General features: G+C 38.7%; 1 protein-coding gene across 4 annotated transcripts in view; it reads right to left on the reverse strand.

The window, feature by feature from the left end:
• The window catches only part of EPRS1 (glutamyl-prolyl-tRNA synthetase 1), a 49,829-nt gene that overhangs the window by 15,063 nt on the left and 17,775 nt on the right, over positions 1–16,991 (reverse strand). For all 4 annotated transcript variants that reach the window (XM_081039133.1, XM_081039132.1, XM_081039135.1 and 1 more), the window contains 8 exons: positions 12,629–12,739; positions 10,637–10,773; positions 9,598–9,805; positions 8,898–9,010; positions 6,260–6,377; positions 4,072–4,431; positions 2,052–2,285; positions 779–1,041 (listed from right to left, as the gene is read on the reverse strand). In XM_081039133.1, the coding sequence (XP_080895259.1) occupies positions 779–1,041; positions 2,052–2,285; positions 4,072–4,431; positions 6,260–6,377; positions 8,898–9,010; positions 9,598–9,805; positions 10,637–10,773; positions 12,629–12,739 (1,544 nt within the window). The remainder of the gene's footprint in view (positions 1–778; positions 1,042–2,051; positions 2,286–4,071; positions 4,432–6,259; positions 6,378–8,897; positions 9,011–9,597; positions 9,806–10,636; positions 10,774–12,628; positions 12,740–16,991) is intronic.

Here is a 16,991-nt window from a genome sequence, read left to right on the forward strand (position 1 = left end):
TTATTTCACTTTGACACATCTCAACAAAATGCCTACTACGTGAAACCTGGCCCTTTCACAAGCAGTCAGAAGGTAAAAAGATGAGAAGTTCTAGTCTCTTTTCCACTACCATGTCAATGTGATCACCCCGTTCAACAGGCAAGAAAAACAACTGCTGTATTCTCTTGCTTAAGGAGATCACTGAGTATGTGATATGAGAGATGAGAGGCAGAATTTGAAATTCAGTTCACTCCGCTCCGAGGATGAGACTCCAGACAGGGGAATTGTATGGATGGGAGGAAATCGAAACACCATCTAGTCCACTGTTTTGTCTTTAAACCAGCTTTGTTTTACATTTAACCAAACCAGTTTTATTAAAATCCTACTGAGAATGACATTCGCATTTAATCCGCACAGAAGATTTTCATTACAAAAATCTGCCTGCGAGGTACAGAACAATGTGTGCAGCTAGGCTACCAATTGTGTGAGAAGGGAGACAAAAGGGAACGAATTCATCACGGTGGCAGGAGGGACTGGGAAGATGGGAAACAAGCACAGGCCTAAGACTTCACTGAACTCTATGCTCTGCGATTCCTGAACCAAGCAAGTAAATGTGTTACCTATTTAAATAAATACACAGAAAATTCACAAAAGCCATCTGCTGACATTGTACCTTTAGCATTCTCCGACTTAATGTGATAGTCAAACTAACCAAAATTTGTTTAAAAAAAAATAACGTGAGAGTTGAATTCATTCAAAACATTGCTTTACTTCAAAGGAACGCTCCGTGCTTCGTTACCTGGTCTGTTTCCTGGGACCTTGTCCTTCTCCTGCTCCTCCGGACGACAGCCCACTGCCTTGGCTTTTAGAGGCGTCTTTCTTTTGGCCATCACTTTGTTTCTGAGGTTTATTCTGCTTTTCGGATTTATTTTCTTTTTCTTTCTTTTTCTTATCTTTGTCCTCAGCCCCAGTGGCAGAGACAGGCTTATACTCCACTCCTGTCAGGGACTTGTACTGTGCCTTCAGCTGAAGCAGTTCTTGTACAGCTGTGTCTACTCGATCCTTTAGTTTAATGAAAGAGGGAAAAGAAGAGATTATAATATTTCATTTAAATAGCTGCTTAAGCACCAATGTCCAGCTTTATAAGCAGACTTGAAAACATAATTAAAGGCAGGGGGGTATGACGTAGGGTAGGGGTGGAGAATGTTACATATACTAACTACTGAAAATAAACAGAAGGATATACAGGGACAGAATTGTACAAGAGTGACTAAAAACTAGAACTATAACTGCACTGTCCAAGCCACTAGCTACATGTGGCTACGTACATTTAAATTAAATACAATTACAAAGTCAGTTCCTCAGTCATAATAGCCACACTTCAAGTGCTCAGTAGCCACATGTGGCTACTGGCGACTGCACTAGACAGAACTATTATAAACTGTTATTTCCATCTTGCAAAAAGTTCCATTAGAAAGCACCAGTATATAGTATGTATTCTACTGTCATTTAAGATCCATTAAATTTCATTAGTTGAACATTTCACAATTACAAAGATGACAGTTGATTCAAGTTTTTAATATTACTAAACTTCAAAACCTATAATGACTTATTGTTTTCCACTCAGGAATCTATACCAAAAACGCTTAATCTCACGAAGATAATACAATTAGCACAAACTGCACCATGGTTCACAATAAAACCTGCCTTTGAAGATTGAAAGGGCTTTAGAAGAATGAGACAGAGTACGCACAAGGGCCTAGGAGGAGCCAGCCCCTACTCGGGTCCAGATCCCTATCCTGAAGGATCTAACAAACTAGAGAAACGACAAAACATAGTTGCTTAAGTATCGTATCAGAGAAAGGCAGTGTCGTATGAGAATGTCCAGTCAAATCTAGTTGGGGGCAGAAAGGATCAACGAACGCTTCTCTACAAGGCAAGATAAAAGAATTGAGAACTGAAAATATAATATATGAGTACAAGTGAGCCAGATTTGATGGGGCAGAAAGTGTTCCAGGCAATGAAAATGTAATGCAAAAAACAAAAACACACAAACCAAATGCCACACTAACCTTAGAGGCCTTTTCAGCTTTAAGTTTTCGAACAACTTCTCCTTGAGAAGCTACTTTGTCAAAAAGTCCTTTGGCTTCTGGTGTTTCTGGACCACAAGGCTCGGAGCTTCTGGCTGGACTTGAATCTGAACTTTGAGATAAAGGGGGTTGACCAGGAACGTACTCCTTTCCAGTTTTTTCTTTATACTGAGATTTCAGAGAAAGTAAGTACTCTACAGCTTCATTTATTTTAGCCTGAGATAAAAGAGAGAAAAAGATAAATATTTAATACTTTCTGAAATTTCTGAAAATAACCATTCCTCTAAATAACAATCATGGAGAAAACCAAGCACAAAGGAGTTAAATCATCAACTTAAAATAACAGCTTAAAGCCAAAGAAAAGTTAAAGATACAAACCATATCCTAATCCTATATACAAGTTATAAAAATAAACACAAACACATATACATATATTGTAATTTTCCATCTTACATATATAAACAAATAAATAATAACATAATAAAAAATAAAACAAATAGATAATAAAATAAAATAAAAAAATAATCAAATATCAAGCAAACTTCCAGTGTCCAAGCCCTGGGTCTGTAAGCAGAGTCAGAATGTACAAAATCAGAGTAACAATCACCTTTGCCTAGACAACAAACCTCATTTTCTTCAGCCTACTAAAAGGACACTAAATACAGCATTGAAAAACCACACAGTTTGGGCCCAACTAAAGAACAGTTACATCACTCTTTCTAAAATTTACAATGAAAAGAGAAGGTATGTTGAGGTTTTAATTAGATACTCACCAATATATGTCATCCTCTGATACTTCAACATAATTATACTGAGAAAGAATGAAACAGCCCAACAGAGACCCTTCACTAGCAGAGAAGGCCGGCAATGCAGGCAGCGAAAAGCTGGACGCCTTACCCGAATGGTGGTACTATCTAACCACAGACCAATCAATAGACACCGGGAAGCCAAGCATCAATCAAAATGGAAAAAGTATCTTCAAATCAGGCATCCAAGTTTTGCTGCCGCATGGTAGCAACGCTCCAGAGAACTGAGAGCAAGCCAGCCGAAGGCAGGAAACTAAGCAGGGGTGAAAAGAGTGCAGGAAGCAATGGTACACCCTCAAAGAACTGGCATCAGTGAGACAGCACATCCCATTTCCTTGTGCAGCCTACTGACTTAGCGTCTGTCACAGCAGGCACCACCCACAGGGAGTACAGGCTGTGGGGTCTATATTCCTGACCTGTCTCGTGTTTATATTGTCTTTAAAATTAAGAGCAATTTTCAGAGCAAAATCTATCTGGTCTTAAGAAAAAGGACATAGTTAATCATACATACAAGAATCAAGAAAAAAAAGAAACTTAAAGCTAAAAGAAAGAAAATGGGGAGAAAGTTAAGGGACTTTCTTGCAAACATTTCTACAAAAAGAGGCCTATTTTTGAAAGAAGTTCCATTTTACCCTATAAACAGGTATTCACTAGAGTTTAAAGTCAGATGGCACACATTTCACACAGAAAACAAAGAAAAATCAACAACCTTGGTTTGGCAAGATTACAACTTGAAATATTATAAAAGAGAAAATCGAGATGGGCAAACCCCTTCATTACTGAATGAGACATTCTAAAAATAGAGTAAAAATAGAATAAAACTCCAAAAACAAAGGATCTCTCTGTCCAGAGAGAGGGATGGTGAACACTGTGCTTGACTTGATGAATTTTTCCCTCCTTCCCTGCCACGTACAGCCACAAACGTTTCTCAGAGCAATGTCTACGTATCACAGTCACGTGACATGAGATTCTTGTCAGTATATACGTTTCTTCCCCCACCCCCTCCCCCACCCACTAGATGGTGAGCTGCTTCTTGTAGGTATTTCCAGACCTTGGCGCAGAGCACTAGCAGGTATCGGTGAATGCTGACTGCTGTGTCAACACATTCCAGCAGACAGTCCCCTAAGCCCCTAAGAAGGTGAGTCTCCCTGACCTCGCAGCTAGAACTCGCCATGTTCCAGTCCCAGCGTACTCACCTTAGAGGCTTTTTCAGCTTTCAGTTTACGAACCACCTCTCCTTGTGCAGCAACCTCATCGTACAGAGATTTCCTCTCCGGGGCACTTGCTGAGGATTTAGAAGAAACATTCTGGACGGCCACAGCAGGAGGATTTCCAGGTTTATAGTCCTGGCCCGTTTTCTCCTTATAGTCAGCTTTCAAAGCTAACAGCTGTTTCACAGCTGCATCTATATCTTCCTTTGCAGCTTTCTTGGCTTTTAATTCACGAACCACATCCCCCTGAACAGCCACTCTGTTGTAAAGGCCCAAGGAGTCTTCAGAAGCAGCGCAAGTGTTAGTCACAGGTGGCGCTGGTCTGTCCTTACTAGGAGTTGTCGTCTATAAAGGCAGAAAACCAAAAGTAAAACAATTAGTTAATGTTATATGTCTTCCCACAAAATTTTATCAACTGGATTGTTTTATAGTGTTTCAAGTTAAAACAAAAACTGAAAATCAGAGACCACACAGTTTTTAATCTGTATAAATTAAAAGCTCCAGTCATGACATTCCCACTGTAAATACTTCCAAACTCATCTCTCTTAATAAACTTATGTGCTTCTGTCTTCCCCAGCTCAGGCTATTTACCATCTATTTACCTAGTCAATCAAAACAAAACTCTCAGTTACTGTCTTACCGGATTCATGACCTACTTTACCTCCTGGATTCATGCCCTACTTTACATCCCCATGCTCTCATCCTCTGGCTTCCTGACCTTGTAACACCTCTAATCCTACATCCAACCCACTCTCCAAACTGTTTCTTCACTGCTGCCAAATCTCCAAGGACTACCCCACTGCCGACACCTATGGATCCCACACTGTGGGTGCCACAGAAAATCCACAGGGATGCCAGGGGTAGCTGAAACACTGGAGGACATCTGAAACCCAGCATCTGTCAAACACCACGTAGACTGCACATGCAAGGTGGTTCAGTTTTAACATTAAAGTGAGCTACATTCCTTTCATTGCTGAAATCACTGGTGTCCTATCTTTGCACAGCTGGATTTTTCACAGCTGCTATGTTAAAAATCAAATACCACGGAGAATCACTTTGAAACAGGAAATGGTAGTCACCAATCTGAGTCCAAAGTTAAAGGAAGAAATACAAGTATTATTTTTTTTCTTTCAATTTGTATATCATTTTAAGAATGGAATTAAAATATTTTACATTTAAGAAAATATTTTAAAAATGAAATTTAAGTTTCTTTTTTTTTTCAATTTATGTGTAATTTTTTTCAAATTGCTACTAACTTATTGGGATATAAATATTTACCTAGTTGTTTGACCTTAACTACTTACTAAAAAGAACTGTTAGGAATTTCATTTAGCCTAAGGGACGCCATGACAGAATTACGGACAGATGGTGCTACGAACTGAAGAAACGTGCAGAGCTCTGGACTACACAACACCCCCTAATTCTCCAGACACATCACAACCTCTCAAACCCACGTCTTCTAGGAGGACAGAGGCTGTGTCTGCACCTGGAATGTCCTTCAGACTGTGACTGCCGGGCAGATCCCTAATTCATTGTTAAAGACAAGAGATCGAGCATTACCTCCAAGATGAAAAGAAATAGAAAAGGGCAAGTAAGACAGTTTCCTATCATCCACAACATAGCAGTTCCTGTCCTTTTTCTCTTTTCCAAACCTCACTGACTGTAGGGAGCTCCTGACCAAGAGGCCCTGCAGTTTGATAGAAAGTCCAGGCAGGAAACCAGAATACCAGGTCACTGTCCTGACTCTGTCAAGAACGATTTCTGGTATCTCTGGCAAGGCTTTGTTTCCTTGTCACATATAAAGTGAGTAGCTAAGAACACTGGGTCCTCAACATACCCCTCTGCTCTACCCAAGGCTCCTGACTAAAGCAGACTGGCTGTTAAAAAGAAAAGCATCTACTACAGTTCAGTACGAAAAAAAACTTTTCTAAAAATATTCTTCTAATCTAGTTTTTCTTACTTTTTCACATATTAAAACTAAATTCTAAAAATCTTCTTTTTGCAAGGTATTTAAAAATATTACATGAAAGGCTAACAAAAACCCCAAAAGTAAGTTATTGTTTTCTTCAGTCTCCCCAGTAAGAAAGACAACCATTTGTAAGAAGTAGATTTTAAACCCGAGGATAAGAAAAAATCACCGATTAAAGACATATCTGTAAAAGTCAATATTTACCTCATTTTTTGTTGTTTCTACTTTGGTCTTTTCCTTTGACCCAGATGTCGGCATTTCCTTTGTGTGCCCATCAGGAATGTATATTAAAACACAGGGAGCTTCTCTGCAACTATATGGGCTAAAAAGAAAATGAAAGGCCAATAAAGTTTATTAGAAGCACATTATTTGAACAACTATTAAAAGTGATTTCCTAGATTAATCTGATGGCACTGTTAATGCTTTACAAAGTATAAATAGTTCATTCTCTTTGTTATTTAAATCTGAGGTTCTTCAGAGTAGTTTAAAAACAATAAATACATAAATAAAAATTGACAGCGCTAAATATAAACCTCCAATTTATGAACTTTCACCGACATGAACAAATTAACCCCAGGACAAAAATACATCTACTCTACCTGCCACCAGAAATGACATTAGTGCATGCTAATGGGCTCACCCCTGACTTAAAGGAAATTGATCTACATATTACACCTAACCTGCTTATAAGCAGAACAATTTCTGCAGAACATTCATTTTATGAGAATTCTCAATTCTAAAGGGTAAAGTAATTAGCAAACTCCACTGCCCCGAGACTATTCACAAGCAAAGGATTTCTTCAAATTTTGTGGAAAAGCCAAAGTCAAGAGAGAAAGAATGAAGTAACAATAGGAGCTACGAGATGTGATCAAACAATACAGTGAATGTTTAAATTTAAAAAATTATTACAGTAAAAGACACATTTCCATTAATCCCCCTCAAAATACTCCCCCTCGCTTCGAACACACTTATCCCACTGTTCTTGCCACTTTGTGAAGCAGTTCTGGAAGTCCTTTTTTGTGAGTGTCTTCAGTTGTGCTGTCATGGTTGTCTCGATGTCCTGTATTGATTCAAAACGCTTACCTTTCATGGTCAATTTGACTTTGGGGAAGAGCCAGAAGTCGCACGGTGCCAGGTCCGATGAATAAGGTGGATACAGACACACCAGAATGTTTTTATTTGACGGAAACTGCCGTATCAGAAGCAACGTGTGAAATGAAGCCTTTCTGTTATGATAACAAAATACGGTGAATGTTGCTGCTGAGTGCTATCCAAAGGAAAGGCAGGGCTCTTCAGTACAGGAAGTGGCACGTCAAACCTTAGTAACAGTATATGACAAGTTTCAACCTGTTTGGTGCAGTCAGTCGGGTGCGAGCTACGTTTGAGAGAAGGTGTATTTTAAAACGTGCTGTAAATCATCCTCCATCATGACAATGCTCCCTGTCACACATCGATTCTGGTATACGGCAATTTCTGTGAGATGAAAACATTACGCTGTGTCCTCATCCACCTTAGTCACCGTATCTGGCACCATGCGACTTCTGGTTCTTCCCCCAAAGTCAAAACGATTCAGGACCTCAAGGTAGCCATGACATGGCAACTAAAGACACTCATGAAAGAGGACTTCCAGAGCTGCTTCAAAGTGACAAGTACGATGAGATAAGTATGTTCAAAGCGAGGGGGAGTATTTTGAGGGGGATTAATGGCAATGTGTCTTTTACTGTAATAATTTTTTTATTTAAACATTCACCATATTTTTTCATCACCTCTCATATCATTTTAATATTTTTTAATAATAGCTTCACTAAGATATAATTCAGATACCAAAAACCTGACTCTTTGAAAGTATACAATTCAGTGGTTATAGAGTTGTGTAACCATCTCCACCATCTAATTTTAGAACACTTACATCACCCCAAAAAGAAACTGAACCCTTTATCTATCACTTCCCAGTTCCCTATTCCTCTAGACCCTGGCAAGCACTAATCTACTGTTTCTACAGATTTGTCTATTCTGGACCCTTCCTATAAATAGAATCATACAATATGTGATGTGTTGTCACTAGCTTCTTTTATTTACTACACTGTTTACAAGGTTCCTGAATGTTGTAGCATGAATCAGTACTTCATTCCTTTCTGTGGCTGAATAGTATTCCCCTCTATGGCTGTATCACATTTTGGTTACCCATTCATCAGCTGATGGACATCCGGGTTATCTGTACATCTTGGCTATTACGAATATGGCCGCTATGAGCAATCATGTACTAGTCTTTGTGTGAACACATGTTCCTATTTTTCTTGAGTATATGTGTAGGAATGGAATTGCTGGGTAAAAGAGTATAACTCTTATGTTTAAGTTTTTGAAGACCTGACATGCTGTTTTCCAAAGGGACTGCATCATTTTGCAACATTATCTTTAATGCATAAGGCCTCCCCTTTCTCCACATCCTCAACACTGTTATTGTCTATCCTTTTGATTATGGCAGGCCTGGTGGGTATGGAGCGCTACCTCGTTGTGATCTGTATATGCATCTCCCGAATAATTCATAAGCTTTTCCTGTGCGTACCGGCCATTTGTGAGAAATTTTGGAGAAATTTTTTCTTTATACTTGGACATGAAGATGAATCATAGGCTGGTTTAGTTTTAGAAATGAAATTTGTTAATATTATGCTGTTTCAGAGATGTCACTTATTAAAGTCTGAAATATTAAATATAGAAGAACAAATCAAACTGAATAGAGAATTGTCAGGTACAGTATTTAGTGGCAGTTGAATTCTGTAAGTATGATTTACTATAAGCACTTTAAGCATTCTCATTTAGATGTTCAGTCACATTCACTTACCTAACAGGTTCATAAGGTTGATCACATATGAAGAATCCTCTTCTCTGAAGTTGTATAATGTCTCCCTTTTTCAAGTCCTTAAGGCAGGGATCCCCCAGCATTACTTCTTCATGCTGTAAAAGCGGAAATATAAGAGGAAAATATACTTTCTCAAAATCAGAGCACTAAAAATAGCTTTAAAATGCAAGCAGCTTTTTCCAGTACCTGGAATATTCCCACGTTAAACAGACATGTTAAAAATTTTACTACTTAAGCACACACAATGAAACAGTGAAGTATTAAAATAATTACCCTTATCATATTTTTAAAGTTTTCATTTATAAACTGACTGGTGTCTGGAAAACTTTAAACTAACCTCACTGGTGTCCTTGCAGGTATAACAACTTCTCCCACCATAAATGTGAACTGCAATGCAAGAAGCACATAGACTGAAAGACATGCTAGCAACGCACTTAAGTGTGAGGGCTCTGGAGCCAGAACCTGGATTGGAATCCCAGCTTTATCATTTACTGTATGTCCTTGGGCAAGTTACTTAGCCTCACTTTGTATCATCTGTAAAATGGGAACATTATTCTTTCACATCTTTTTATTTTAATAAAATTCTACAAATCTTTTCCATTTGAGGAACCAAATACTTAAAAGTAATTTTTAAAATTCTAAAGAAAAGTTTGTATGACAGGGAAAGGTGAAATACGGCTACCTTACTGTTCTTGTTGACATACTGCTTAAAGTCCTCGTCTTTTCCCAGCACTGGTTTTGTAATCAAGTGCTCGTAAGTCACACAGATTGCTGGAATAGGCAGAGCACGTGCCGTCTCTGCAAGCCAAGTGATCTTAGTGGTTTTCTTGTAGTCTTTGTTTTCCAAATTCAATTTTGCATCAAGAGATACAATTTTTCCATCTGCATTTCTAGATATAAAATTAAAAAGTGTTTAAAGAAAACACTACTGCTATAAAAATGCATTACTTTGTTCTGTATCTGTAGCAAATGAATAAGGAAGTTTCTTTGGTACAAATTTCAAATCAAACATTTATTTGAGCTTTTAATATGTGCCAGACACATACTGGTTAAGAGATGAATAAAACAGGATCCCTGCTACCAAGATACTAATAACCCACCGGAAAAGAGAGCCATACACATCTGACAAAGAACATGAAAATATTTACAAATTTTAAAGTCATCTGTACTAAGCATTAAATAATCTGAAATACTGTATTTAAAAACATTTAACAATTACTTGAAATCATATGCAATGAGAGGACAATTAAGATGTCGGGTTTATATAAATAAATCTTAGCATACTATGTTCCATTTATGTAATCTTAAAAGCAGATTTATAAGTGTAGCAGAGTATAACTGGGAAGTTCGTATTCATCATTAAAAATGAATTTTAAAACAGATTTTAGGATAAAAAATAAGTTATATATACAAATTCTGTCCAAAGAATCCCTCTATCAGGCAACTGTACAATGATAGATGATAAAAAGGGGCCCTAGACCATTAGAACTATATGTTATATCTAGATGTACTGATTTTCAACATCACAAGCAAAAGATATCCTGATACCCTATTAGTAAACTGGAACATACATTAAAAAGAAATATAGGTTCCCGAATTCGTAGTATCCATGCCTAGGGAGATTTACCAGTCAACAACATCAATATATATGAACCAGGTAATTTTTAATAAGTGAATAAATATACTTTTCTCCCATATTTATTTGAAAAAAAGGTTCTTACTTGTGTATTTTTGTAATGTTGATGTTGCCCCAATTTATAAATGTTACCATCTCACCCTCCGACAACGTCTCTGCATCAGCACCTTCAATGAGAACTCTGGGGCTGTACCACACGGGCTTCAGGCCCACGTCAGGATTCTAATTGGTGAAAAGGGAGTGATTGAAACAACAACTTATTGACCCAGTGTGCAAATTCATACATTCTTCCAATTTATTATTTAATGCACGAAACTATCTGTGTTAGTCTGAATCCAGCTCTGTGACACTGGGTCAGCCAACTTACTGATGATGTCAGATGGGGTGGCCAGCCCCTTAGGTTGCCCTTCCAACCTGAATCACTGTTTACAGAGCTATGACAGCATTATTTGTGGCTAAGTATCCCTCTAACCAGAATCTGCTTTACTACCCTGAATCTCACTGCTTTTGCAGCAAAGGAGGAAATAAAGTCATTTCTGCCCGGGGGCTGCAAAGCAACGTAGGACAACAGATGTCACTTTAGCAGGTAATTGTGGACCTTTCACATTTTAGAACACAAATTTTGAAGATAAAATTATGTATGTACCGATAAGCTTTCTGCCCTGTCAGTATATATGTGAAGAAGTAAAAGAGATGTGGGGAATAAAAATATTATACTTGTTAAGTTTCAGTTTTCATTGGGCAGAATTCAGAAGAAAACAGTGTAAAAAGATCCTTTGAAATAAATGTTAAACAGCATTTGTTTAATAATTGTTCAAGGAATGTACCAATGCATTTGAGAAAAGTCAGTATGCTGTAACAACTTATATTATGCTGGACTCGGAACAGAATACTGACAGGCTAAACTAAATACAGAATACTTTGTGAGGGAAATCATAATAAAAACACCACACATCAAAGTCAGTAATCCAATCATCATTTAAAGGGCGTTTCCCAATCAATTAATTCTTGTTTAATAATGAGCAGTAGTAATCTCACTTATGCTATCTGAACATAGTCATTTTAACAAACAAGCACCCTTAAAAAGTTTTATTCTCACCACTCAAATTTTAAAACATTCAGTAAGCTTCCCGTTTAACTGTAGTGGGTGATATCATACGTCAGATACCACTACTCACCTAGTTGAACAATCAGATGTAAGATAAAAGCAAAATCACATCAATCACACATGCACACACACATATCTTATTAGGGTTTCCCTTAAAATAGCTCAAATCTTTAAAGTTAAAAAATAGCTAAGGTCAGAAAGGCTACTACTTATTTATAGTGCTTCACAATGTACATGAACGATCTTACATGTGAGTGAGTCTGTGAACATAAGTTTTCAGGTTACGACTATCTTAGTCTATTTGTATATAAGCGAATCTGTGAACATAATCTTCATTATATAATGAAGATGTTTATTATAGACAACTTACGAAGCTGCAATAAAAGGATCTACTTTTGCTTCAAGATTGTCAACCAAGGAAGTCATGAAAATCCAAGATGACAACCAACTCCCAGCTACACGCATTTGAAATTTACCTTCTGAATTTAGACAGGTATCATTTTCACTTCACTGATCTTTTCTACAACAGAGCAAACAGCAGCAGGACAAATTCTGGACGTGAGCTGTAATTCGGTATTACTAGGTCTAATGTCTTGGCTTAAAGACGAATAGGCTAGTGAACAAAGAACATACTTCAGCTTCCATGTAAAGGCAAGAGCATGACTTGTAATGCCTCATCTTTCAAACTGACTCCAGGAAGAAATTCTTGTTACACACTAATAAGCTATCACCACAGAATACACCAACTGAGTGCAATAGTTGTGTGATGTGCCATGGATTATTACTAGAATAAATTTCTTCAGCAGGAAATCCACAAAAACATTTCTATACTTCAATTAGCATTAACTCCTGACAAATGATGTTGAGTAGAATAGGCTGCTTTGCAACGGCCACCAAAGCACACTTCCCCTTTCATCATCCTGCCCCTTCGTTAACAGAGACGACAACACTGTGCAACTGTAGGCTGACCTTTGGGTGCTTGGCCACTTCTTTCCTCTCCTCCCGGGCTTCGGGGACATTCACTGGGACCACCTCTTTCTGGAGTAACGCAATGTATCGTGGTGCCACCGGGTCAATAACCTGCAACAAGCGCATCCTCAGGTTAAAACATTCCGGTATTTTTAAAAATTTCTTGAAAAAATTTCTTAAGTAAAATAAAATAAAAGCACAGGAAGACTAACTGGCTTTCTTTGTTACTGCATTTACTAATTTTTTCGTTCACCTACTAAGTCTTCTCCAACATTTGAACTGTCAAGTAGAAAAGAGAAAAACAATCATAAAAGAAGACCACATGAAAGACTGAGCGTTCCTTTCCAAGAATAATCACTGACAGGTGAAAAGAAACAGATTAGTTAAAGTACAATATTAGAAATATTTTGAAAATAATGTTCAACTCCAGTATTAGAAGGCAAGGAAAACTCATCCTGCGGGCTACACATTGATCCTACAGGTAAATACTACACTCGGTTTGGTGTTGTTATTGGACAAGTCCATTTTGAAGGTGCATACAGATACGTGTGTTTAGCAGAACTGTCCAGTCAGTGTTAGGCAACACATCACCACCAAAAGCAAAGTCGCATTAGTTCACTATAATAAGGCAATTCTACAGATTAAAAGCATAAAGAACACATGTCTCCGTGGCTGCACGCTGTACCTACAGGGACGACTGTATTCCCAGAACCTGGCAAGGGCCTGGCACACACTGGTAACTGATAAACATCTGCAGATTGACTGCATGGGTGGTCATATTCCCTGTGCTTTCGGTACTCCACCTCCAAAACAGCAGCAGCAGCCTTCTGGACCTGATGTACTGTTTCCACTTCACTGCTCAATTTCAAATGACCAAGCCCAACAGCAGTGTTTAGACACGAAATAAAGCAAACGGAAGAAGAAAGGAGGTCGAAGCAAATGCAGCACCAAACAGCTCAGTGAAGTTCTTTTCTTCTCATTGGAAGCATACAGGAAATGGTGTGGTTAATTAAACTTGGCGGTTTGTTTTGTTTTTGTTGTTGCCATTGTTTGGTCAGTTTTTTGGTTTGTTTTGGGAGTCCTTTTCAGATTCTGAAAAGAACAATACTGCAGAAATTCTGAATGAACTCAAGACACGAGACCATCCTCAGAAGGTTACTCATAAAAAAATATGAAAAGCTGTTCAAATTACCCGGTCTGCCGTTCCATCTGTTTCTATTTCATGCCAGGACTAAATCAGTACCAGCCTCTCTAAGCTACTGTTTCATTCTTTCCTTCCTTGAGGCTTAAAGGTTATTCTTATTAGTTGAGGCTTAAAGGTCATTCTTATTAGTTAAGAGCGCTTCCTTTCAGCATGATCAAAAACCTGTCACCACTCAGTTCAGTATTTAAGCCAGTTGCAATTGCTTTAAAGAAGCTAAAACTAGACAAGCCAACCTGAGAAACCTACTTCAGTTCCCTGAAGCTCACTTTTCTCAACCGACAAAAGAAGTAGAAGACTGCTTCTCACACTTGACTAATTATTGTAATTACTTAGGGCACTGGCTAGCACAGATTTTCAGGCCACTTGACCCTAAAGGATTATGATGCTAACAGTCTAAAGTGTGGAAATCTACTTTTAGTATATGTGCTGCTGAAACGAGCACTGGAAATCTACTTTTAACAAGCATTCCACAGGACAGTTGGGATCAGACAGGTTTGGGAAACCTTGGATTAAAAGGTTTAAGTTGCTCTCAGCTCTAAATTGCACAATTCTAAGAATCTCTGGATCAGTAGTTTTCCAAGTTCTCCAGAGTCTTAAGGATTTCAGGAGATGGCCCTAACAGACACCAAGGGGGGGGGGGGGGGACAGGCATACGACTGAAGAACACAGAACTCCAGACCCCCTATCACACCCCAACCAGAACACATACACTTTTATTCACTGAGGCTTATGCAAACTTTTTTTATTTGAAGGAAGACTTTCCTTACTTGGGGTGGGGAAGGGAGAAGGAAAGAAGTCTCTATATACTTTATTTACTAGCCGGGGTAAATGTAAAGGGGTTGAGATGAGAGCTGAGGAAAAAAATGTTGTATTATCATACCACTGAAATACTACCGTAAGTTTTTAAATTAAACAGTAAATACGGTTGATGGAACTAAATAACACCTCTGAAATGAACACCTTAAAGCTGTGACTCTTCTGCCCTGGCTGAAAAGTTTAAATCTTAAAACTTACATAAAACCAAGCAGATCAGTGAGGTTAATGCAGAGTAAGTTATTAGATACCCACTAGTATCAAGGTAAATTAAAAAAGAAAATAACCCAACTATATATAGTACACTCAATTATGACAGAAAAATTATGCCCTAGTTTCCTGTCAAGATGAAAAGTCGGGTGAGGCTAAGCAAATGGGCTCAGTCTCTTCAGAGGGATACTGAGATTATTAACCACCCCACATCTTACTGTCCCTTCTCTTTACCATGTTTAATATACTCTATAAATAAAGCTCTTTCTCCAGAGGATCATGTAGGGAGCTCCAGCTAATCTGGACTTAGTCCCCTTGTGTCTTTTAGCAGAAGATGCTTTAAAAATATGTTGAGTTATAAGAGTGGGAGTTTATCCAAAGAATGATGTTTCAGCCCCACCCTTATCGCTTACTTCACAATGCCATGGCATTAAATTTAGTTACTGATGCTTCGCTTCCATTTTATTTGCAGAGGTTGGAGAGAAAGGTAGATAGAACAAGCTGTGAAATAACAAAGGAGGAAGTAGACGCTGAAAGTGACGTGAGCCCTAATTAAGAGACCTGTACCTCGAGGGTCAGAGGGAATGGGAAGTGACGGAAGTACAGCGAGATGCCACGAAGGCCGGCTGTAGAAACAACACAAATAGAATTACTTCATTTTCACTACCAATCAAAATTTTAAACTGTGCTATGTTTTTAAGATGGTGCTTGATGATAAAAGAGCCTATAGACTTAGGAATAAACAAAGCAGACTGAAAAATACTCATCTCCTTTCAATCCCTCCCACACCCCCAACAAAAAGGGATGAAGGGTTTTGTTTTTCTTTACAGGCACAAATCCAGAAGGATTGGTAGGAGATATGGCAACAACATTCTAGCAGCTGAAAAACACGGAAGCATCTTCTCTCTGCTCCACACAACCAGCTAACTGCCTCTGCCCTATCTTGTCAAGAAAACAGAAGCTCACTCTGTGACAAGGAGGGAGTCTAGATCCCGGGGGACACCAGACACAGCTGAAGAGGGCACTGCACTGAGACCGGGGGATCCAGCCATTTGTCTGACACTAGACGCAACGGCACTCAGACTAAATGAGCAGTCCTCCAAGCTAGCAGTCTTCCTAATTTGGCTCAAGAGCCCCAGCAGCCAGGCCTCACATTACACACAAGTGACTGAAAAAACTCCTCTGGAAAAACTGCATAATCTAAGAAGTAAGACAGGAAGTTACCGGCATGGACATTTCTCAACTAACCGGCCCGGCCTGATCACCCTACAGTGAGGCTCAGCTGACAAGCCCAACTCTTTCTATTGGCACTTCCCACACTCTGTCAGTCCTCATGTGACACGAGCAGGTAACTAAAGCTAATCAGACATCTGGAAAACGCCTCTAATGTCAAAGAAAAACCAAAATAAACAACCTGGAGGAAAAGAGATGCTATAAGGGGAAAAAAAATACTATTGATAAATATTATAACCATGAAACAGGAACAGGATGTTATCTGGAAAATTCAGAGAACAAAAGAGAAATCTTAGAAATATGACAGCATAAATGAAAAACTCAACAGAAGGGTAGTTGAGTAGACCTACCAGAAAATAGTGTCAAACGATGAGAGAGAAAAATAAGAGAGAAAATAAAATTAGAGGACCAGTCCAGAAGGCCCAATATCTGCTCAAGAAGAGTTCCAGAGAGAAGGAAGGACGGACGGAAGGAAGGAAGGAAGGAAGGAAGGAAGGAAGGAAGGAAGGAAGGGAAAGGAAGGAAACAAAAAGAAAAGGAAATTTCCCAGAACTGAAGGAATGAGTTTCTTCCAATGGATATGGATGAAAACAGATCCACATCACAACACATCATCATGAAATTTGAAAGAGAAAAAACAGGTCATATACGAGGTCTTCTTCATCCCAGGCTCCCCTTCTCAGGGAACTACCAGAGGATACAGCACAGCAAAGTAAAAAAGTAATAAAAACAGAAGGAAAATCCAGCCAAGAACCAGATGACCCATCACAGAGCAAAAGCAAAGCAAATTCCAGGGTGAGGAGGACTGGCCTGGGAAGACAGCTGTGCTCAGAAGTTACCGGGCCACGAACCCAGATCAGATCAGAGCAGCGTAGAGGGTCTGGCAAAGACATCTCCAAGATG

Source organism: Rhinolophus hipposideros (genome assembly GCF_964194185.1).
Source record: "Rhinolophus hipposideros genome assembly, chromosome: 26".
Classification (NCBI taxonomy): domain Eukaryota; kingdom Metazoa; phylum Chordata; class Mammalia; order Chiroptera; family Rhinolophidae; genus Rhinolophus; species Rhinolophus hipposideros.